The following is a 25,034-nucleotide window of genomic DNA, read 5'->3' on the forward strand; positions in this document are numbered from 1 at the left end:
GCACCAATCATTGCATATTTTGGACAGCATTTTTATTTATTTTTTATTTATTGATTGATTTATATCCTGCCTTTTTCCTACAAAGGGCTCAAGGCAGCTTACATCATTCTCCTCCTCCATCTTATCCCCACAACAACAACCCTGTGAGGTAGGTTGGGCTGAGAGTCTGTGACTGGCCCAAAGTCACCCAGTTGGCTCCATGGCTGAGCGGGGACTCGAACCCAGGTCGTCTGAGTCCCAGTCCCATGCTCTTCACCACTACACCACACTGGCATTCCTATTAACAGAAAGCCCAAGTTTGTAAAAGCAAATTTAGTCTTCAAGGCACTTCTAAGTACTTGTAGCTTGTATTCCCAAAGATTCCAGAAAATGCTCATTTTTGCTGCATGCTGGCACAGATAAGTCTTTCAGCTTTTTGCTGTAAGTACATGTAATGCATTATAAAATTGTTTAAAATCGAGCTTAGTGGCAAAATAAAAAAAGTTTTAGGTTGCAATTCTATACCCTTGCCTAGAAATAAATTCATTTTCATCTGAGGGACCTCACTTCTGAGGGGACAGCCACACATAGGATTGAACTGTTGGGGCACAATCGATGTTTCAATGGGAAAAATTCCTACAACTCCCAGCATGCCTCACCCACCATTCCTGGGAGTTGTCGAAACTTTTTTCTTCCTGAGCATGTATAATTGGTTAAAGCAAGTCATCCATCCTGCCTCAGCAGCACAAAAGCTCTGCTTTATGTGGAAACGTGACCAAAATTAAGCCATTTAAACATTGTCGATGGTAAGATAGGATGTTCTCTACGGTGTCTGTTTTTTGTTTTGTTTTTTTACTTACGCTGAAGCTCTTACCTTTTCCTATAGGTTAGGACTACAGAATCTAACTTGTTAACCGCACAGAGAGTCTCGGCTATTGGGCGGTATAAATATGAAATAAATAAGCTGGTTAAGCTTTCCGCTTTTATCTGTCCTCAGAGAGAAGCTCGACATTTCGTCCGAGCCGTCTTTGGTCACTGTTGAACCGACCAGGCAGGGCAGGGACGCTTCCAGGGCTACTTCGAGCGCTCCTGGCTTCCCCGGGAGCCGACCATCGAGAGAGCGAGCGATGGGGCGGTGTTGCGGCGGGGAGGGTGCCCCGGCCGGGGGGCGGGGCGCGAAGAAGCCCCGCCCCGCCCCGCCCCGCCCCCTGAGTTTTGCGGGGTGAAGTTATCGCTGTTCCCGTCGGCTGGTCACCACCCAGGCCGCCCGAGCCGCTCGCTCGCATCACTGTCCCCACGGTCCGCGACGCCGGGCGCCAGCGGTCTCCTCGTGGGTCGGTGAGAAAGGCGGGCGAAGGACGGGCGAATCTGCACGTGCGTCTTCTCCGTTACCGTGGCAACGGAGCGGAGAGGGAGGGGCCGAGGGGGGAACGCGGGGCATGTGCGGGAACGGCGCGCCGGGGCGGGGGGGGAGCGAGCGTGCGTGTTTGTGTGTTTGCTCGCTCGCGCCACGCGAAGCATTAACGGCCATACTAGAGGAAGGGGGGCAAAAGGCCACTTGAAGAGTCAAGCAGCACAACCTTATGCATGTTTACTCGGAAGTACTTTCTCCGAAGTCAGGCGCACACGGGGTTGCAGCCAGAGTCCCTTTCAGACGCTGTCGGGCCATCACGTGTATGACAGCGCCTCCTAGTTTGCTATTATAGGCTGCCTGTCTGTCTGTGTTAATAATATTTGTATTCCTCTTGTGAGAACAGAGTCTAAGCGGTTTGCATGTCGAAGTATTGGAATCCCCATTGGATACTCCCCATTGGAATACTCCCCATTGGAATCTCCATTGATTACACCAACCACAAAGACAAATAATAGAAAGTAACAAAAGTACCGTGAATGCAGAATAATGCCGCTGCCACTCATCCCCTTAGTGAATGCATTGTCTCTAAGTGTATTCATATAATTTATGACCAATGCTTGAAAAGGTGGGAACTAAAATCAACTCCACCTTGTTGCTCTGCATGAATGGATAACTCACCTACAAATCATGATTAACTTGAATAACTCCAGTAAAAAGATCTTGCCCATTTATGTGAGACATACAGAAACCCCTCTCTGTTTCCTCTATATTTTATCAATATTGTTATGTATTGCATTTATAATTAGGTCAGTCTTCCCCATCTGGTGTCCTCTGGATGTTTTCAACCACAACGCCTATCAGCCCAGAATCATTGTAGTCCAATGCATCTGTAGAGCAAGAAGTTGGGGAGGTATGGTCTAGGTTTTCCTCCTTCCTGGAGCTTAGGGTGGCATACATGAGAAGACAGAGATCTCTCATGCAAGAACTGACCTCAAAAATCTGCTTATTTGTTTCAACATGTAGCTTTATCATCAACACTCAGATTATGGTCTGAACCACATCCAAGTGTTCTTTATCTTGTCTTTCACATGGACAGAGACTTGCGTCCTCTGCTTGTGAATCAGAGATCTTTCTCACATGCAAATGGAGCTCCTGTAGTAATTCCTTTGAAATAATGATACTTCTTACAATTTCTGTATTCATAACTGCCTGATACATAACCAGGCTAGGGATAATGCTTTACTAGTTGTGGGTACCAAACCCAGGTGGTTTGATTTTTGTGGGATACACTTACAAAGTCATTGGTAAAGTGGAGTTTTCCAGATGTCTTTTTTATGTGTGAGGAGAGAATGTTTATATTTTGAATCAAAGAAATCCTAAAAGTGCTTATACTTTAAATGGTCATCCCTATAATATCTTTGTTTTTCAGCCATTTCTCTAAAAGTACCATGGATAAGTATGAAATCATTAAAAAGATTGGGGAAGGATCCTTTGGCAAAGTATTCTTAGCCAAAGGCAAGGAGGATTATCAACAATGTGTTATCAAGGAGATCAATTTGACAAAGGTACGCCACTATGGTTTTTTAATCATAAATCTGCTTGCCTTTTAGAGGTGATTCTTCTGCCCCATGGCATAGTGCAGCCTTCTCCAACCCAGTGTATTCCAGATGTTTTGACTTCAAGTCTTATCATGGCCAATAGTTAGGAATACTTAGAGTGGTAGTCCAAAATGTCTGGAAGTGATTGGGTTGGGGAAGACTGGCATAATGAATTAGATATAGTATAATCTTGAATTGGTTTTTATTGTATGAAAAGAAAAATACATAATAACAAAAACTCAGCAGTCCTGATATACATAAGGCATTATAGTTTAAAACTAGCTCCTTGTGTTACATTTGGAAGCATACAGGTAGCCAGTGCAAACTGGCCAGAATAATGAAATATGCTCTGAATTTCTGGTCTCTGTTATCAGTCTGGTTGCTAATTTTGCCCAAACTGTAAAAAGTCCCATATAAAGTGTGCTGCAATCATCACCATCACCATGATCTAATCACTGAGGTTCCTGGAGCATACTAAAGCTGGTTTATCCCTGCTCAGATAGGGATGTAGATGGAGCTCAGGTGATTTCCATGGCTGCTGGCCCAAGTGACATTGATGTTCCAAGAGAACCCCAAGCTACAAACCTGCTCCTTCAGGGGGAGTGCTTGCCCATCCAGAACAGGCTGAACACCATTCATCCAACATAGTCAGAACAGGAAGACAAGTCACCTAGTTACAATCTTACCCACTATGATCACATGTGGCTTATTTCTGAGGGGAGCCTCTACCTATGACCAACTTATTTATTTATTTAAAGCATTTTTATGTTGCCCCCTTTGCAACAAGCCTTGGGGCGGCTTACAAAGCAAACTTATTGGTTCTATACACTGACCATCCAATTTCATGAACAATTTAATAGGTTTATGCACTGTGCAGAAGTAATAGAACTTGTAGTGATGCTCCATGGTGATATTCAATAAAGGGTAGGGTAAAAGATTTTATGAAATATATTGCCCACCTAAGATAAGCCAATAAGACTTAGAAGCAACATTTGAGGAATGCCAGAAGCTAATGTCTTGATGAGCTGTGTAAACCTCCTTCAGAAAGAGCAAAGGGATGATTGTCAAGAAGTTTAGGCTGCAATTCTATACTTTTGAACACTTGTGTTAGCTTGCATCCTTTTACCTATTTTCCTGCAAAATAAAGCAAAGGAAAAAAAAACTGCTTGGTCCAAAATTCTGAAAGATACCCATTGTTGAAAAGCTGATAGAGAGCTAGAAATCTGCTAAACTTTCCTCCCTTTTTTCTGACTCTCTTGATTAGTGGGTAAATAGAACTACTTTTATAAAGTATCTCTTTTTCTTTGTCATTTGGCATCCTTGGAATTTGAAAAAAAGATTGATCTACAATTAATTTGCCTTACTCCTACTCTTCTCCTTTTGTTTCTCCTCTGTTCTCAAGGACAAGCTTATGCTACATACAACTAGGAGTAATGTGTGACAGAGAACAGACTCATTAACAATTTGTTCACATCTGGTTTTCTTTTAAAATCTGACTCATCTTACAGGCTTTAGGAAGGTTCTAACTTTAGCTGCTCCTTCCTGGATCACTGCCTTGTCGTGGTGAAGGGGCTTGCGTAGCTCAATGAAACTATGAGCTATGCCATACAGGGCCACCCAAGACGGACAGGTCATAGCAGAGAGCTTTGACAAAACTTGATCCACTGGAGAAGGAAATGGCAACCCACTCCAGTATCTTTGCCATGAAAACCCCATGGACAGTACCAAAAGGCAAAAAGATATGACGCCGAAAGATGAGCCCCTCAGGTCGGAAGGTGTCCAGTATGCTACTGGGGAAGAGCAGAGGGCTAGTACTAGTAGTGCCAGAAAGAATGAAGCAACTGGGTCAAAGCCAAAAGGACACTCAGTTGCAGATGTATCTGGTGGTGAAAGGAGAGTCTGATGCTGCAAAGATCTATACTCCATGTAAGATCCAAGAATCAAGGCAAGCTGGATGTGGTCAAACAAGAGATGACAAGACTGAACATCGACATCTTAGGAATCAGTGAACTAAAATGGACAGGAATGGGTGAATTTAATTCAGATGACCATCAGGTATACTATGCGGGCAAGAATCCCTCAGAAGAAATGGAGTAGCCTTCATAGTGAATAAAAGAGTAGGAAAAGCAGTACTGGGATACAGTCTCCAAAGTGACAGAATGATCTCAGTTCGAATCCAAGGCAAACCATTCTGCATCACAATAGTCCAAGTCTATGCCCCAACCACTGGTGCTGAAGAGGCTGAAGTTGACCAGTTCTATGACGGCCTACAACACCTAGAATTAACGCCAAAAAATGATGTCCTTATCATCATGGGGGATTGGAATGCAAAAGGAGGAAGCCAAAAGATAACTGGAATAACAGGCAAGTTTGGCCTTGGAGTACAAAATGAAGCGGGGCACAGGTTGGTAGAATTTTGCCAAGAGAATACGATGGTCATAGCAAACACTCTTTTCCAACAACCCAAGAGACAGCGCTACACATGGACATCACCAGACGGTCAGCACAGAAATCAGATCGACTATGTGCTCTGCAGCCAAAGATGGAGAAACTCTATACAGTCAGTAAAAACTAGGCCAGGGGCTGACTGTGGCTCAGATCATGAGCTTCTCATTGCAAGATTTAGGCTTAAATTGAAGAAAGTAGGGAAAAGCACTAGGCCACTCAGGTATGACCTAAATCATATCCCTGATGAATATACAGTAGAGGTGACAAATAGATTCAAGGAATTAGATCTGATCGACAGAGTGCCTAAAGAACTATGGACAGAGGTTCACAACATTGTACAAGAGGTAGCAACTAAAACCATCCCAAAGAAAAAGAAATGCAAGAAAGCAAAATGGCTGTCTGAGGAGGCTTTACAAATAGCTGAGGAAAGAAGGGAAGTGGAAGGCAAGGGAGAAAGAGAAAGATACACCCAATTGAATGCAGAAGTCCAGAGAATAGCTAGAAGAGATAAGAATGCCTTCTTAAATGAACCGTGCAAAGAAACAAGAAAACAAAAGAATAGGGAGGTCCAGAGATCTCGTCAAGAAAATTGGAGATAGGAAGGGAACATTTCATGCAAGGATGGGGATGATAAAGGACCAAAATGGCAGGGACCTAACAGAGACAGAAGAAATTAAGAAGAGGTGGCAAGATTACACAGAAGACCTATACAAGAAAGAGCTTAACAATGCTGATAACCACGATGGGGTGGTCACTGACCTCAAGCCAGACATCCTGGAATGTGAAGTCAAATGGGCCGTAGCAAGTCTGAGCAACAACAAAGCTAGTGGAGGTGACAGTATTCCAGCTGAGCTATTCAAAATCCTAAAAGATGATGCAGTAAAAGTACTACACTCAATATGCCAGCAAATTTGGAAAACTCAACAGTGGCCGCAGGATTGGAAAAGGTGAGTTTACATTCCGATCCCAAAGAAGGGCAATGCCAAAGAATGTTCAAACTACCGCACCATTGCACTCATTTCACATGCTAGCAAAATTATGCTCAAAATCCTACAAGCTAGGCTCCAGCAGTATGTGGACCGAGAACTACCAGAAGTACAGGGAGGATTTTGAAGAGGGAGAGGAAGTAGAGATCAAATTGCCAACAAACGCTGGATTATGGAGAAAGCTAGGGAGTTCCAGAAAAACATCTACTTCTGCCTTATTGACTATGCTAAAGCCTTTGATTGTGTGGATCACAACAAATTGTGGCAAGTTCTTAAAGAGATGGGAGTACCAGATCATCTTATTGTCTCTTGAGAAACCTATATGCGGGTCAAGAAGCAACAGTGAGAACTGGACACGGAACCACTGATTGGTTCAAAATTGAGAAAGGAGTTCGGCAAGGCTGTATACTGTCACTCTGCCTATTTAACTTATATGCAGAGCACATCATGAGAAAGGCGGGGCTAGATGAAGCACCAGTTGGAATTAAGATTTCTGGGAGAAATATCAACAACCTCAGATATGCAGATGATACCACTCTAATGGCAGAAAGTGAAGAGGAACTAAACAGCCTCTTGATGCGGGTGAAGGAGGAGAGCGCAAAAGTTGGCTTGAAACTCAACATTAAGAAAACTAAGATCATGGCATCCGGTCCTCTCACTCCCTGGCAAATAGATGGGGAAGAAATGGAGGTAGTGACAGATTTTATTTTCCTGGGCTCCAAGATCACCACAGACGGGGACTACAGCCAAGAAATTAAAAGACACTTGCTCCTTGGGAGGAAAGCTATGGCAAATCTTGGGAGGAAAGCTATGGGGACTGGCCCCACCCCCGACCTGCTGCCACTGCTGCACACTGCGAGGCCAACACCACAAGGCAGACCACCAGACCGAGGGTCTGCTGACACTGCCAACAGAGAGACGGTGGCCACCGCGGGACCTGGGACTGGAGGATGCTGCGGCCTGACTGCGGGCCCACCATCACCCGCTGTTGCCATTTTGCTGGCAAGTTTGTCCGCCGCCTCCCTTGCCCACCTCCTCCGTCGGCGTGGGTGGCAGCAGCGCCGGATTGGGGGCCGGGCGGGGCGGGGCGCCGGGACGAGCCGCCGGCATAACTCGCCAGATGTGGCCGAGCTGGCGCCGGAACTGGGACTCCCCCACCTGCCACTGCACACCGCGAGGCTGACACTGCGAGGCTGACCACCGGACCGAAGGTCTGCTGACACTGCCGACCGAGAGATGGCAGCCACCCTGGGACCTGGGACCGGAGGACGTCGCGGCCAGACTGCGGGCCCGCCATCGCCCGCCATCGCCATTTTGCTGATGAGTTTCTCTGCAGCTGCCCTTGACCCACTCTGCCGCTGGCATGGGTGGCAGCTGCACCGGATTGGGGGCGGGGCATGGGGACGAGCCGCTGGCAGAACTTGCCGGATGCGGCCGGGGTGGGCAGCCTTGGGCTGGTGGCCGAAGGGTGACGGCCTAAGGGTGTTCGTCGCCGTTTTGGGGCCATGCGGGGGCTGGCCTGGCCAGCGACTTTACCCAACTGAGTTTGTATTGGGTGGTTAGTGGGGAGTTGTAAGGGTTTTATTGTATTTTTAACTTGTATTTTAGCTTAGTTTTTAATGGATTCATTCCTGGCTACTGCTATGAGTTTGCCTGGGGAGCGTGTGGTGCTACCATTAGGGTGGTCATGGGCAATGGTCGTTTTGGTGTTGGGGGTTTAACGAGTTGGGACAGATGATTAACACCTGTTCCCCCTTCTGGTTATTCCTCCAGCTGGAGGGTTCCAGGTAGGTTTATCAACCACCCCCGGGCCTGTCGGTGCTGTTGCTTAATGCCAGGTAATAATAAAACATCCGTCATCCATGACTTGATTGTGGATGAGGGGGCCAACCTGGCTTGCATAACAGAGACCTGGGTGGGAGAGGGGAGGATGTCTCCCTCTCTCAACTGTGCCTGTCCAGATATCTGGTGCAGCACCATCCACGCCTGGAGGGGAGGGGAGGGGGGTCGTTTTAATTTACCGAGCTTCCATCTCCCTCATGGGGCTTCCTGTTCTCTCGAGACCGGGTCTAGAGTGCCTCTATTTGGTGTTGGGCGACCGAGACAGATTGGGGATTCTGTTGGTGTACCGTGCACCCTTCTACCCAACAGAATCCCTTCCTGAGCTGACGGAGATCATCTCGGACCTGGTGTTGAGGACCCCCAGGATGTTGGCCCTGGGGGACTTCAATTTCCATGCTGAGACTGTTCTGACCAGGGCAGCTCAGGACTTCATGGCCTCCATGATGGCCATGGGGCTGTCTCAACATGTCATAGGCCCAACCCATGAATGTGGACACATGCTGGACCTGGTTTTCTTGACGGGGCAGGAAGAGGGGGATCTGAGGGTGAGGAATTTGCATTTGACTCCCCTGTCATGGTCAAATCATTTCCTCGTGAGGTTTGAGCTCGATAGCAGCCTTTCGCTCCATAAGGGTGCGGATCCTATCGTGTTGGTCTGCCCCCGGAGCCGGATGGATCCGGATGGGTTCCTGAAGGCTCTGCGGGAATTTCCAGTTGATAAGGCTGGTGCTCCTGTTGATGCTCTGGTCGAACTGTGGAATGGGGAAATGACCAGGGCTATTGACATGATCGCTCCTAAGCGTCCTCTCCCGCCTGGCAGAGCCCGTTCATCCCCCTGGTATACACTTGAACTACGGGTGATGAAGCGGGTTGGGAGACGTCTAGAGTGTAGGTGGAGGAAATCGTAGGATGAATCTGACTGAACACACTTGCGAGCTCACTATCAAGCCTATGCTGTGGCGGTGAGGGCGGCGAAGAAGAAATTCTTCTCCGCTTCCATTGCCTCCTCACAGTGCCGTCCAGCGGAGCTCTTTCGGGTGGTACAGGGGCTGGTTCAGCCAGGCCCCAAGAAAGATCCCGTACCGCCCTCAACGGCCTGCTGTGATGACTTTGCCAAGCATTTTAAGGAGAAAATCGCTCAGATTCGTCACGAGCTGGACTCCACTAGTGACTTGGAGCCCTCAGGGGAGGTGCCAATGTTGCCGTCTGGTCCAAAATTGTTGGATGAGTTCCAGTTATTGCGGCCTGATGATGTGGACAAGGTGCTTGGACAAGTACATCCCACCACCTGTTTATTGGACCCTTGCCCGTCGTGACTGCTTAAGTGATTGCGGTGGCGAGGAGCGCTTTCATTCAGCTTTGGTTGATCCATCAGCTGCGTCCCTACCTGGAGAATGATTGCTTGGTGACAGTGACACATTTATTTATTTATTATTTATTTAAAACATTTCTATGCCGCCCCATTGCAATAAAGCCTCGGGGCGGCTCACAACATCAGTAAACCATACAATAAAACCCCAGTGCCATAAAACCTCAATAAAACCACATGCATTGGTTACTTCCCGATTGGACTTCTGTAACGCGCTCTATGTGGGGCTGCCCTTGAAGACAGTTAGGATACTTCAGATGGTGAAAAATAGAGCAGCCAGGTTGCTGATGGGGACTGGGCATTATTCTCATATAACCCCAGTCCTCTACCAGCTTCACTGGCTCCCCATCGAAGTCCAGGCTGAATTCAAGGTGCTGATTATCACCTACACAGCCCCTAACAACTTGGGACCTGGATATCTAAAGGAACACCTGCTTCCATATTTGCCCTCCCGCCCCTTGAGATCAGCGGCAGAGGCCCTCCTCTGGGAATCCTCCGTGAAAGATATTAGGAGAGTGAGTACCCAGAGGAGGGCTTTCTCTGCGGTGGCGCCCCACTTATGGAATGCGCTCCCCAGAGAGGTCTGCCTGGCGCTGTCGTTACTTGCTTTTTGGCACCAGGCCAAGACTTTAAATGATATTTTAATAATTTTTGATGTTATTTATTGGTTTTAAAATATTTAGCCAGGATGCATCCAGATTTTATATGTATTTATTTGTATGTGTATTTATTTATGATGTTGGAAGCCGTCCCGAGGCTTATGCAAATAGGACGACATACAAAAATTCCAAATAAATAAAATAAATAAATCTAGACAGCATACTAAAAAACAGAGACATCACCCTGCCAACAAAAGTGCATAAAGACAAGGCTATGGTTTTGCCAGTTGCAATGTATGGCTGTGAAAGCTGGACCATAAGGAAGGCTGAGTGCAAAAGGATTGAGGCCTTTGAATTGTGGTGCTGGAGGAGACTCCTGCGAGTCCACTGGACTGCAAGGCAATCAAACCGGTCAGTCCTAGAGGAGATCAACCCTGACTGCTCTTTAGAAGGCCAGATACTGAAGATGAAAATCAAATACTTTGGCCACCTAATGAGAAGGAAGGACTCCCTGGAGAAGAGCCTAATGTTGGGAACAATAGATGGCAAAAGAAGAGGACAGCAGAGGATGAGGTGGCTAGATGGAGTCACTGAAGCAGTTGGTGTGCGCTTAAGCGAACTCCGGGAGATGGTGGAGGACAGGAGGGCCTGGAGGAATGTTGTCCATGGGGTCGCGATGGGTCGGACATGACTTCGTGACTAACAACAACAACAAACTTTAGCTGATCATAACAAGAAAAAATGAAAGTGAATGGGTTAAATACAGAAACTGGGGACTGACTGCTTGAAAATTCATGTGACAAGTTAACAAATGCTGTGGAAAGTTTGGCTGACTATTGATCTTTTGAGGATAGAGTTTTAGCTTATTAGCCCTCATCTGGTCCATTGTTGCAGCCAGGCACCAGTCTGGTGCATTCACAACTGGGCACATTCATTCTAGCACATTCATTCACCTGACGAAAACAAAAAGGAGAAACAACTGTATCTTACCAACTTATTGATGGCGTTGTACTCCAAAATGGTTTCATGTAGGCATTAAACAGTATGGGGGGATAAAATGAGCCCCAGCAGGTCCCCTTTTAAAAGAATACTTGAGGCCAAGCCACATTCCCCCTTAGCACCACCATCCTAATACGAGCAAAAGCACTGCAATGCAGTATCCCTCACTTTCAGCCAGACAGTTGCCCCAGGAGGATACCACTGCTGGTGTATCAGAAGCCACTGGAGAGATCAAGGGAAATCAATACTCTGAAATTACATTCTTAGAAAACTAAACTAAACTTAAAAAAAAACCTCTTTTGCATTATTTGTTAAGGAAATGTAATTCTGTACCCAAATTCAGGTTATATGTCACTCTTCCATTTTAATTTGAATGCTACTCTTAGATTTTATTGGACTGTATGGTTCTTGCTGCTGTGTTTCTTGGTTTTTATGATATGTTTTCAAGGTGCTTTATTTTCTTTCAGGCTAGGTGCTTGCAAGCCAAAAGTACACTTTTTAAATTAAATAAGTAACATATTCACATTGACCTTTCTTCAGGTGGTCAGGATAAAATAGCATGAAGTCTATTGCCAGATATTACTGAATTCAGTATATATGATGCTCTAGGTCAGTGTTGGACAACAACTCCCATATTCCCCAGGGGACATTGGAAATTACAGGAGCTGCAGGGATCCAGGTTGGGGAATGCTACTCTAGTCAGAACCCAGGATCCTTTCATCACTATTGTAGTAGGTAGTGGCTATTCAATAACATTGACCTATTTTACCGCCTTTTTTTAGATGTCAAGAAAAGAAAAAGAATCATCTCAGGAAGAAGTTAGTCTTCTGGCCAGGATGAAGCACCCCAATATAGTAGCCTTCTATACTTCCTTTCATGGTATCTTCTTATTTGCAACTATTCAAATATTTAAAAGATTCTGTGATAAATTATATTTTGTGAGAAGAGAGAATATCTTGAAATAATTAGTTTGAATCCTTCAAAGGAGGCTAAATGCAAGGGAGTGCAACACGCCACCTGTACAGCTCATTGTTGTGTAGGAGGAGACATTTTGGCTGGTGTGGCTTCTCATGCAGCACTACAAAAAGTTGCTCAGTGTCAAATTTCCTCTTTCTCACAAGTCACAGGAGCCCTATTCTCTTCTTTTGCTTCTAGTCATCCAAGTGTTATGGATACCTAGAATGGGGGGTGGGGGGGTGGGTAGCAAAATGTGATAGAAGACAGAGTTTCTGCACCTTTAATAGTTGCTCTGGAAAGAGAATTTCAGCAGGTGCAGCTTGTGTCCTTTTGTGCATCTCGCCTTTACTCCCGCCCTAAGTGGGAGTAAAGGCATGCCTAATCTCTGAGGCCTTTGTTTATTGGAGATAGCTGGCGCTATCTTCCCATCACAGAAACTGTGTCATGCGCATTGAAGGCCTGAGAGACTGGAGAGCCTGTAAATGAGACCAGCCTTCCATAATAGATTAACCTGCACGGTTTGTATAAAGAGTCTTGAACATAAACATTCAATTGCACATGGCTTTGAACATTCTTGAACAGTGAAGCAGGCTAGATGTTTTGAAAATAAGCAATATGCTCACTTAGTCTTTTTGTGAAGTTTGCTATTGCTGTACTATCTGTATCGAATACAGTTAACTGTTGTGCATCTAATTCAAAAGTTTGTTCAAAACTCCATCTATTTTATTATAGAAAAAAATAAGTTATATATTATTATGGAATATTGTGATGGAGGTGACTTAATGAAGAGGATAAACATGCAGCATGGAGTGCTGTTTGATGAGGATAAGGTATGTTTGCATTTTGAAGAACTCTTTTCCTTCTACCCCTTCAACTATTTATTGCAGAAAAAAGGAAACAAAGTATATTGCCATTGCCAGGTTCTTTTATTTATACTTGAGTTATAATATATTTGATGTCTTAATAATATAAACAGACTTACATATTATACATAAAAACAAGTAACATATGTTATTTGCATATGCATATGGTTTCTGTAACTTACCTTCCACAATTTAGCAGCCTCCAGATGTATTGGACTACAACTCCCATAATCCTAGCATAGCTAAGTTACTAGGTTAAGGGCTTTACTCTTTGATCAGTGTTATAACAGATTAAATACCTTATATATCAACAATCTACAACTAATCAATAATTGTTACTAAAACACCTTTTGTTTTGTGCTTTTTAGAAAGTGTGTTCATATAGCCATAATTACATATTCCTCTATCTTCCCAGCTTTTATTTTCTAGCAGACTTGCACTGGAGTAAGATGACTGTCCTTACCTGAAAATGGTTGCACAAGTTCTGGTTTTGGTTAGTTAATATGGAGAAAGCACTCCATGAGTGCATTATGGGGAAAGCACATAAATGTGCTTCCATTAGTTTTTATGTTCTAGGGTTCAGCCCACCCTATCAAATATGTTTCCAGGACACGAGCAGGGGTCCTAGGAACAAGCTTGGGCTTGAAGACAAGGGTGGTGCAGGCAGGTGGGCCTAGCCTGGGTGGGCCCATTGAAGACTACAGAAGATACGAGAAACTAATAGAAGAACTACAGCATATTGCTTGTGAGCTTCTGTTGCTGACTGGATGTTTCTGGCCTAGTAGAACACACTGCAACTGTGGCTGAGTTTTGGGTCTGTGTCTGCATTTGTCAAGAGTGAAATTTGACTCTGTTCTTAGAGCAACCCAGACATGTACCACACACACATATAAAGAATCACTATTCATTTAATTCTTACTGGTAAATGTATATTTTAAAGAAAGATTTTTTATAGCATTCCTGTGTAAATTGGAATGATTATTCTTTATAAGATTTTGGCATCTTATCTTCATCTGTAGATCTTGGGCTGGTTTGTTCAAATCTGTTTAGGCCTGAAGCATATACATGACAGGAAGATTCTACACAGAGATGTAAAAGCACAGGTAATCCTTGGAAATAGTCTTTCATCCATGGTTGATCCATAGCATCTCCTTTTACTGTGGTATACTATTTTTTATTTACAGAACATTTTTCTCAACAATAGTGGAATTACTGCAAAACTTGGAGACTTTGGGATTGCAAGAATGTTGAGCAAGTAAGAATAATTTAACAGACTCCCCATGCTGTTGTTTTTAATTGTTGTTGTTAATGCTGAAGTTGTTGTTAATGCTGAAAACAAGTTGACTGTGTACCAATCTTGGTCTGAACAGTGAAAAATCTAAAGAATGACAAAGATTGATCTGGTTCAGACATCATTGAGAATGAGATTCAGCAAGCTTGTGTGCTGGACTCTTGTAATTTGTTATAGATGGAGAAAGGGAGATTTAAAAATCACCTTTAATTTTTGAATATGCATCAGTTTCCCATTATGACTGAAAGGAAATTATTCTGATTAGTTAACAATCCAGGGGCTAAACATCATGGGTTGTGCATAGTTTCTTTGAACCTACTACAGTAAATTCTCTGGACTTTTGTGGTCTAAATCAAGAATGCAGGGCTGGCCTAAAACATTTTGTTGCCTAAGCAGCAAATGACGCCTCCCATTGTCTAAGTTAAAATGCATACTCCAAACATGCACAGAATTTGCAATGTTTAAAGGAACATTTTATTTCAGAGTAAACATAAGTCACATCATTATGCCACCTGCCTGTTTTCCCTGTTGGGCCAATGATACATGCCCCTAACCCAAAGAACCAAAATAGGCCCAAAGATAACATATAACCTATGGGTTTGTGCATGCCCTCCCCACCAGCACCTTTTTGCTGCATCTGCCCGTGAAGAATGCCTTGTGCTGCCTGATTCTATCCACGCTGAGGGGGAGGGTTTAAGGAACAGTAGCAGGGCTCAAGAGGAACAGTCCTGCTCCTGTTGGTCCTGCAAATTTGGAGCAAATTTTCATAATCAATTTTGGATTTGTGAATGAAGGAGTATTGTTTTCTGGAAAGGTCATGGCAAAGACCTATAGCCTTGTATTGATATTGGGAAAATGACAGAAAATCCAAAAGACAGTAATGCAAATATTTTAAAAATGTGTCTGTATTAAGCAGATTTGTTCTGATAAAATTTAGTGCAGCTATATCTAATTTTAAATCACAAACAAATAAAACAGTTTCACCATTTCTTGCTTTCCTTTTTGTTCTCAATCTCTAGTTAAATAGTTTTTAGTTACTAAGTACCACTGAAATATAAATGATTGCACAATATATTTAGAGGACACTGAACAGAGAGATTCCTGTTACACTCTATAACTGTAAATAGCTTCTAATAATTTGAAACAGCAGAAACTTTGGGTTTGGCAATTGGTCAAACTGGATGCCATGTTAAAGGTGTATTTGCATATAATATGACCATTTAAAAATGCTCTGGAAATGGGTGGGAGAGAATTACCCAGACCACTACAGCGCAGATGGGAAAATGAAACTTTCTCCTGTTTTACTAGGATCCTAACGAAAAGCACTCCTTTAAACTAGTCTTTTCCAGATGTGTTGGACTGCAACATCCAACATTCCTAGCCAGTATGGTGAGCGGTCAGGAATCCTGGGAGATACTGGATTGGGGAAGGTTACCTTTAAACTGCTATTCGCTTTAGAAAAGAATCCCATTAGTGTCAGCAGGGGATTTCTTCCCAAGGCAAATAATCCTTTTAAAAGTGTGCTAAATGTAAAAACACTAAAAGTTTAACATGAGTCAGAATCAAGTTGATTTTTATTCAATTTGCTGCTGATCCCCCCCGCCCCAAACAATGGTAATGTGTCACTAGAAGTTTGTATCTCTTGATTCAGTTCTGTTTCTTTGAGAAAGGATAAATTCACTATAAAATCAAAAATATTGCATGCTTAACCATTTGATGTAGGAGCTCAGATAGAACACCCTCATGCCATTCCTTGCTCTTTTCTGTTCTTTTATTGTGCCTAGTACAAAAAGTGGCTGTGAGTGCAGGTGGCTGAGCCTGCAAACTTTACCTGTTTTTATTTCTTGTGCACTTGCACTAATCCATGTAGGATGATTTATGTAAACACATTACTTCAGTATTGGCCAGCAAAATGTGAAACATTCAACAAACTGGCAACACTTCAGCATACCACGTTTTCTGTAGTATGGAGACAGCTACCATATATTTTCATTTCAGCCAGTGCAACTCAGTATTGTGTTGTGTGTGGCATGTTTAAGCTGTCATCTTAGTGAACAGCCAGCCTAAAGAAATTCTGGCAGAAGCTTGTCCATCCTCTTGGATAAACTTCTTTGTTTCACTTATTTGGATAATTTGCTGAACTTCATGGTTTTCTAACTATATGAGGAAACTTATATTTCTGTTGAACAAAAGAGTAATATTGCAGTTAGGTGACAGCATTATTCTTTGGGAGCAGTTTTAACTAAGCTTTTGAAAGAGAGTTGGGGTTTTTTTTGGTTTTTGTTTTTTGTTTTTTGGTCACTTTAGTTGGAATGCAGCAGTAGGGGGAATGTCTTTTACTTCCAAGGCCAAATTCACTTCTGGAGAGATGTTGCATTCTAGCAGTGGGCAGAATCAAAAACAAAACCAGTCAGGTCAAAATAAAAACACCTCCCCCCACCCCACCCAACACACATACAAACCAACATATCCCAGCATATTGTATCTTAATGCTTTTACTGCCACTAAGTAAGCCTTTGGAGAGACATAACATTTCAGCCTGTTAGAATAGGAAAAAAACTGTACAAAATCAGAGAAAACACCACATAATTGGTGGTTGAGGGAAAGACTGTAGGGCCAGCAGAGGGAACATAGCCACCTGGAGAATTCCAGAGGGCTGCATTTGGCCACCTTGCTTGAGGTTCATTCACCCCTGCAGGACAGCTTTTCTGTTGACTGTAGAAATATATAATATATAGGCTGGTTCTTTCTTGGGTATTTAAATAATGGCTGTTATTTCCCTCAGAGTCTAAAGTTTATCCTCCATGGGCAATTCTAGAGCAGTCTGCTCCAACCTGGTACCCTCCAATTGTTTTGGACTTCCATGGGGTCAGTGGTGGGGGATGCTAGGAAATGTACTCCAAAACATCTGGAAGGTACCGGTTAGGGAAGGCTATTCTCATCCCACTTTTCCTATTTGCAGGGTAAATTTACTGTTAAAACCATTTTCCACCACTGCTTTTTCAGTACTATGGAATTTGCTCGTACCTGCATAGGAACACCGTATTATTTGTCACCTGAAATCTGTGAGAACAGATCATATAACAATAAAACGTAAGTTTCAAAATATTCTTGGCTGATATCATGTGGGCAGCAAAAAAAAGCTACAGTTGGAACTGAAAGGAACCAAGCAATGCTAGCAAGCCTATGACTGTTAAACTATTAGCATGTAAGCAAAAAATCGTGTATCTGCTCTCTTACAAACTAAAATTATGTATATTTTGCATGGAATTTAAAATAGAATATTTATGGTCTGACTGACTTTGCTAAGCTCAAATAGCCATACTATGCAGTCCTCCCTGCCATTAATTCCTTGTGCTTCTTCTACAATTAAAATATGCATTATTCCACACAGGTAGTTCAGCAGATGATGAGTTTATCTGCTCCTTACCTATTTTCCTTTCATCCCCTATATTTCCACATTTAATCTTAAATAAGGAAATCGTCCTGTGGCATCTGGACAGCACTTTACCTCAGAGCGGGGAATAGGAGCTCCACTCTCCCTTGCATCTCATAGCTGGTGTGGGAAGAACTGCACTGTCTGCACTCTGAAGTCAGGAAAGGGACCTTAGGGAATCAGATGGATGTGATCTGATCCTGAGATTGCTTCACCTGTTTTGCCTCCATTTTCAGATGCTATCACTGGACTGCCAAAAATAGCTGTTTAGCAAAAATGCAGAGCAGGAGGCAGAAATTGCTTCCATTCCATTTTTGTAAGCCATCCTGAGTGCTTGGCGGAAGGATGGGATATAAATGTTTGTAATAAAGAAATAAATAAATTCTACTTTCTGCTCTGTTTTGGATCCTCTGAGTTTGTTGTGGGGGGGGGCACACTCATCTCTAGAGGATCACACCCTTAATTTGGAATTTAGATACTTTGGACTACCAGATAATTGTTTCCCAGGTTGTTCTTTCATACTGCTTGATTTGACTAAGGGGAGGAGAGGAAAAAGGCTGAACTTAGGCAGTGGTAACTTAAATTTAGAAGGGAGTTTACCTTCCCAGGAAGAAAATTTGAGTTGTATCCAGTTAAGTACTTCTGCAGATGGAAGTTCTTCTGACAGTGTAACAGAGCAAAGGCAATTTCCCTTCCCTTCTGCAGCCTCTGGCAGACCTTAGAAGTTTACACCAGAGGGTTGGGGAACCATTGGGTGTAGATCTGAGGAGGGAGGACATGAGGGACTGCAGTAAGAAGAGGAAAGAATATCCTGTGTGCCAATTAATGCCTGCTTGTGTGATGTTGGTTTCTGTCCTCCTGCTTAGGAGCTAGGGAAAATCAATAGGTTGTGGCAGACATAAACAAGAGTGGTGTGAGTCAGCTTTGCCTTCAGGGCATCTGGTGGCTTCTTTACACTTGCTTCCTTGGCTAGGCAGGTTTGAGGCAAAAATATTGAAGACATTTGGTGCTTCCTGAATAGCTGTTTACTAAGTACAAAGCCTATTTGGCCCCAATGGGTGATCAATGAAATGATTTTCACAAGCTTACAATGATTGACAAAGCAACTGTATGACTGCTCAATGGTATATGGAGGGCCATAGCATTTTGGGTGGCTCCAGCTTGGAAGATTGTTCCAGCCTCAGAGCTGAGGATCAGTACTCAGATTCCCCTTCCCATTCCACTGCTAGTATTGAAAGAACCACACCGGTTGCTTCTCCAGGGTCTCACAAGAAACCTTGGAGAAGAATTTTAAGCGACAAGGGAGGAGAGAAAGTCAGTACTGCTGAAATACAGCTTCTACCCTTCTAAAAACAAGTTGGCAATGCTGCAACTTTCTACCCTCCTGCTCCGAAATGCCACAACAAGGCAGCTGAAATTGCCCATCCAGCTGCTTGGTAGAGTGAGAAAAGTACAGAGGTGACTTGCCTTTGTGCTTCTTCCACTCTTCATTGAATGTCCCAAATCCTCCAAGTTACCAAGATCCCCACTGGATTGCACCCCAAATAAATAGAATCATCAGGGGAAAATGAAGTTTTTCCACATTTATTAATAAAGCCAAAATCTCATATAAATTCATTTACTGTCTTTTTTACAATCAGACTTTACTTTTTAAAAACTAATCAAATGATGTTCCCATAATAAACATTAATTAATTACAATCAATGTGTTTTGGACTGACAAGACTCCTGGTTTTACTGAGCCTCCAATTAAATAAATGAACTAACTTCTGGCATAAATCTTTTTTGTGAATTACAACCTTTTTGATAGGATTTTATTAATTTGCATACAGAGTTGTGTTGCTGTATTCAGTTTACTTTCCCCTTTCTTCTAAAGGGATATATGGTCTCTTGGCTGTGTGTTATATGAGCTCTGTACTTTAAAGCATCCTGTAAGTATGTGAACAGAATGATTATCCTTCCATTTTTGTATAAAATCCATACCAAAACTGAGACTTTTTCTTCTGGAGCCATTTAGTGGCTGCTATTAGAATCATCACCCTAAATGGAACCGGGCTTCTTGATTTGGGGTAGACTGTGGAGGAATGTCAAATTTTACAGATATAAGAAGGGGCTTTTTTGTGGGTGACATTTAATACAGGAAGATGTATTTGCTCAAAAGTTTTCTTTACAACTTTATAATTTCTGATGTATAATCAAATTCAATTAACATAGATTAGATTACATAACATAGCTCTTTGGCACCTATTCATGGAATAAGAATACATATTACTTTCCAGTCTTTCAATCTAACTGTAGTGTACAGTGATAATTCTAATCTGTTTTAAGGTATATATACATTGTCCTATTTCAATAATCTTTTTGTTGTTCTTTTTGGTATTTTGTGCTATTTTCCACCTACGTGATAAACATGTATAGATGGACATTCATACCTTGTGTATCATACTTGAGATTGTGAAAAGAGAGGGCTTCACAAATGAAGGACAGTAAAGCTGAGCTTAATTAATGATTTGGGGGTTGCTAAGAGAAAGTAAAGACTGTGCTTTCCTATGTCATCTTTCATTTTCTGTTAGCACTTTTTAAGAGCATTTCTGCTTAAATTCGTAGTTTACCATTTATGACTGTATTTTAATATAACAGTTTGAAGGCGACAGCTTTCCTCACCTTGTGTTGAAGATCTGCAGAGGCCATTTCATTCCAGTATCTACAAAGTATTCATACGACCTTAGATCATTAATATCCCAGTTGTTTAAAACCTCTCCAAAAGACCGCCCTTCTATCAACTCCATTTTAAAAAAGCCCTTTTTGGAGAAGCAGATAAGGAAATACTTGCCTGCTGAGGTAAGTGTCTGCTGTGGCAAAGGGAAGAGGCACAAGCCATTAAAAAACATAACCCATCCCACCACTTTAGTAATCTTTCTCCATTTTTTTTTTTTTTTTGTGGAGGAAGTACATCCTTGGTACTTTTAAGTGTACTAATATTTACAATGAGGTGTAGAGGAATGTTTACTTGGGGAATGGAAGGCTGTTTCTGCTTGCCCTCACCAAGAAAACATGCTGAAGGGAGAATGATTGTGTCTCTTTGCCATGGATTGTCAGAATTAGCTACCAATTTTAATATAACACTTAGTGGAACGCATCTTGGTGGGACACACTCAGTAAAGATGTAACACAGAAATACACACAATCTGTCTTACTTGCTTCTAGGTCATGGAAGAAGAATTCAGCCACACTGTTATTCATGGAAAAAGACCACCCGCATCAATATCTTCAGGCAAGCTATTGCATACTTTAGTTTTTATGAACAAGAGCATAATACTGAAGTATATGTGTGAGTTTGTGTATCTATAATGTTTAATTTAACCTGAGAGTGGTTGTGAGACATGATGCGTTTCAGAAGAGAATCTGAGAGGAGCCAGTTGGTGCCAGAGGTCAGACTAGATGGCCCAGAAGACCCCTTCTGACTCGCTCTGTTTCTATGTTTATACCCTGCAATAAGTTTGCCTGCACCTTTCTATTTGAGGAAAAGGTCACAATAAAACTTGAGTAAATAGACAGCATAAGAGGTAATATTTCAAGTTCTTGCCTTATTCTGCTGCTGCTACAGGTGAGAAGTAGGATCTGTAGGTACAATGCTTAAGATCCATGGAATAGTTTTAGCTAGGTTTAACTTCCTTACAGGAAAATGAAACATTATATATTTATTTATCGATCGATCAGTTACATTTTTATATGCCCAATATTCCCTTTACTGGAATATATTCAAGCCTCTGATGTTTATACCTGAAGTAGTGGTACAGAATCTCAGGCCTTCCAAGCAAATCCAGTCCACCTGGAATCTCAGTCTAACTCACCTGGGATCCTGAGATGACCCTTTCCCTCACCACAAATTGCTCGTTATTTTCCTGTCTTTTTGAAGTTTTGTCCCCATTCTGAAGGTTTGAAATGTGTCTCCTTACTGCCAGTAAGAGCTTTAAGCATCAACGTGCTACTGTTTTTAGCAGACTGACCCTCTCCTTTGATCTCCAGCCCTGCCCACTACTAGAATGGGGCCCGCAAAAGCTTCTCTGGCCTGGACTTCAGCTGAAAGAGGTTTCACACCACTAAAGCATAAACATGTATAGAATTCCCAATTCTCCAATAAAAGTAACTTGTTTTTACACACATTGTTCTGAAATGCCTCTTGTTCTGGTAAGCTAGGTAATAGTGGAAGGGAGACCTGTGTATGGTCAACACACTACATATACACAGTCAAGATTTCCTTGATGGTAGTGGCTGAGCAAGCTGATATTGAGAATGATAGACCAATGTTGTCCTCAGTGGAATATGAAGGGTTAGCTAAATAGAAATGGACAATGTTAAGCAGTTCAAAGAGCAATGTTTGGAAGTAATTCGTTTACAGCTCTAGTGAATGGCAACAGAATGGCACACCAGGGGGTGGGGTGGGGAAACAGAATTTACCACTGAGTGCAGTGTAGCAGTGGTTCGGGGATTTGCAGTGTCAGGTATATTTAGACTATTTAGAATATAGCATTGCTATATCAATCTCTTATATAATATCACATTTGAAATAAATAATGATCGAAACATCCTTTAATTGAAATATTAAAAAGCTCCTAAAGTTCAGAAACCAAGAATCCATAGTCATCACTCTCCAAAAATCAAGATGGAGATGCATCCCAGAAAACAAGAATTATTATATAAAAACAAATGGAACTTTCCTTCAGCAGGCCAGGATCCTATTAACCAGGTAATGAAAATACTCTGTATTGTTGGCATTTGATAATTTAATAGTATTCCTTTTCTTCTTGTGCTTTCCTTTTGTAGCTGTAGGTGGCATAATTAATTTTTGCTGACTAAGGGACAAACTTGATGTGAAGTTAAAGAGCTCTTTGATACCAATGCCTAGACTTGTTTTCCATTAAAAAAAACTTACAGGAAACTTGGGGCCAAGTCTGAATCAGGGCCCCTTGTGGCTGCTTTTAGTTTGTTGGTGATGGTGGTGGTTTGGAAAAGGAAAACCGTAAGTAGGGGATTTAGAGATGTGTAATCTTCGGTTTTTTAAACCTCTTACAATATCACAGTTTGTCCTATTGCTCTGAATCTAAATCACAGCACTATCATAAACTGTCTGGATGCAGCTGCAATTTCCTCTCCCCCTAGACCTTGGGCCAGGAAGAAGAGAATACATACTGAGAATGTCCTAAAGCATTATTCTCGACCTAATACCCTTCAGATGTGTGACAAACAATATTTAAGACATAGTGTGCATTGTTTAGGCTTTTGGAAGGCCAAAGTGGCTCATGGGCTTATGTGAGAGGAAGAAAATGAATTGAGGCTTACATACTCAAATGGTTTGCAGAATATTGTGTGCACAGAACTACCATTAGCTGCAGCAATTGATAGGAAATGGAAAAACCACTTGCTTTTTCTGTTATATCCCACTCTTCCTTAGAAAGGTCAGGCTCTCCATGGTTTCCAATCCAGGTACCAGTCAGGTCCAGAGTAACCAGTCAGGTCCACAATTTCAGCAACACTACAACATTAAGTGCCATTCACTGTGCCCAAGAAAAGTATGATGAGCAACATGGATAACAATTCATATTCAGCGTAACAGATTGGTTGTCCTTACAATGTTCATGTATATGATTGGTTTGCAGCTCTGGAGTCCTAAGCTTAAGATATCTGAGAAAGCAGAAGCTGCCAGAATATGTGGGCACTATGACCACTATTATGTGAAACTTGCAAACTTGCAGAAAAGGCCATTGGTGCAGGAGGATGGTCCACTTATTGGTCAAAGAATGGAAGACTATTATAAGCAAAAAGGACAAGAACTGCCACCACCTCCACCTCACTGGTAGTAAATATTTTCCTGAATAGAGATACCTCTGTTGATTCTGGCAAAGTAATTCCTCCTGGATATGTGAGAGCTGCTGTGATTTTATTGACTAGTTTGCTCAAACTTAAACTTTCAGTTCAATCTCACAGAGACTAGGTGTGCTTAAGAACATTGATTTCAGACTGTTTGTGTTGAGACTCTGAAGTGAAGTGGAATATGAGCAAATTTGTCTATGGCAAAAGTTGAAGAATGGGGGTTCACAAGCTGATGAATTAGTTTTCAGAAGGAGGCAGTCTGTAGTTACTAGGCTATTCATGACCTGAAACAGAGATGTGACAGGAAAAAGTTGTACTTCCAAGTTAATGTTGTACAGGGAAGTCATATACATGTTTAATCCAAAGTAAATCCCTTTGCATTCTTATTCCTAGGTAGGTGCTTATTGGTTTGCAGCCTTAATTTAATATTTATGTGAAGCACAATTTACTATGGAAAATCAACAGTGAAACTTAAAATGATTTCCAGTTTGAGGAAATCATCCATTTCCTGTTTGAGTTTTTACTGAATTTTATGTTTTCCTCTCAGGCCTGCAGAATACCTTCAAAGGCGATTCAGTGCGCAACAGTACAAATTAAAAGTAGAGAATCGTCTTGTAAGCATGTTTAATTTTAATTTATTCATATTGTAGTAGTTGTTATTATTACACTTGCATTATTATTATTGTACTTACATCCCAACTTTCTTCCTCTTGTGAGAAACCCAACATAGCTTAAATAGTTACATTTTATCTTCACAGCAAGAAACCTGTGAGGTAGGTTGGTCCAAGAGTGTGTGACTGGCCCAGAGTTACATAGGGAGCTTCTTGGCTCAGTGGAGACTAGAACACAAATCTCCTAGGTTGCCAGTCCAGCACTCTTAATCCCTGCACCACCATTTAATAGAAGTATAAAAGAATTTTATATTTAAAAGAATGTACTAGCATGAGAAATAATCTTGACTCTAGTCTTATGCATTTTGTCTTTTCTGTTGAGTGGGTTGTGGGCAATCTTTCAGGTGCCACTCCTACATTTTTCCATTATTTCGTATATCAATAGGGGTTGCAGCCATCTTCAGCTGATCCCCATTATGGTCAGATGCAGAATCAGGAGATAAAGGCAGAGGCGCTCAACACCTATCAAAAAGCTTTTGTTCAAAAAAAGGAAATGAATGAAAAGGTAAGATGTTCTGTATTGATCTAGAGAATTTACTCTGAGCATTATTAGTGCTGAAGTCAAGGAAAGCATAAGAGGAATCATACACCCTGTTATACTGCTAGTTTTGATGAATATAAACATACTTCAGCTGCCAGGATAGAATTCATATGGATCCGTGAAAAACAGGTATAGCTAAATCCATGGTGCATATATTATTCTGCAAATATTAAAGGAATCCAGATGATGTTGCTTTTCAAAAATGTTGCTTATCTCAGTGCCTGGATC

General features: G+C 42.2%; 1 protein-coding gene across 3 annotated transcripts in view; it reads left to right on the forward strand.

Annotated features, from left to right (window-relative positions):
* Nucleotides 1-1,233: 1,233 nt before the first annotated feature.
* The window catches only part of NEK5 (NIMA related kinase 5), a 40,661-nt gene continuing 16,860 nt past the window's right edge, over nucleotides 1,234-25,034 (forward strand). The window contains exons 1-14 of one of the 3 annotated variants that reach the window (XM_044444169.1): nucleotides 1,234-1,317; nucleotides 2,763-2,898; nucleotides 11,957-12,053; nucleotides 12,864-12,961; nucleotides 14,014-14,097; nucleotides 14,179-14,249; nucleotides 17,292-17,378; nucleotides 19,597-19,651; nucleotides 20,361-20,561; nucleotides 20,928-20,994; nucleotides 22,334-22,470; nucleotides 23,381-23,577; nucleotides 24,142-24,208; nucleotides 24,651-24,770. In XM_044444169.1, the coding sequence (XP_044300104.1) occupies nucleotides 2,782-2,898; nucleotides 11,957-12,053; nucleotides 12,864-12,961; nucleotides 14,014-14,097; nucleotides 14,179-14,249; nucleotides 17,292-17,378; nucleotides 19,597-19,651; nucleotides 20,361-20,561; nucleotides 20,928-20,994; nucleotides 22,334-22,470; nucleotides 23,381-23,577; nucleotides 24,142-24,208; nucleotides 24,651-24,770 (1,398 nt within the window). In that variant the 5' untranslated portion in view covers nucleotides 1,234-1,317; nucleotides 2,763-2,781. Of the gene's footprint in view, nucleotides 1,318-2,191; nucleotides 2,244-2,629; nucleotides 2,899-11,956; nucleotides 12,054-12,863; nucleotides 12,962-14,013; nucleotides 14,098-14,178; nucleotides 14,250-17,291; nucleotides 17,379-19,596; nucleotides 19,652-20,360; nucleotides 20,562-20,927; nucleotides 20,995-22,333; nucleotides 22,471-23,380; nucleotides 23,578-24,141; nucleotides 24,209-24,650; nucleotides 24,771-25,034 lie in introns of those variants that run through there. The other 2 variants (XM_044444170.1, XM_044444168.1) reach the window with 2 other exon arrangements.

Source organism: Varanus komodoensis, unplaced genomic scaffold, assembly GCF_004798865.1.
Source record: "Varanus komodoensis strain SLA01 unplaced genomic scaffold, ASM479886v1 scaffold44_3, whole genome shotgun sequence".
Lineage (NCBI taxonomy): Eukaryota > Metazoa > Chordata > Lepidosauria > Squamata > Varanidae > Varanus > Varanus komodoensis.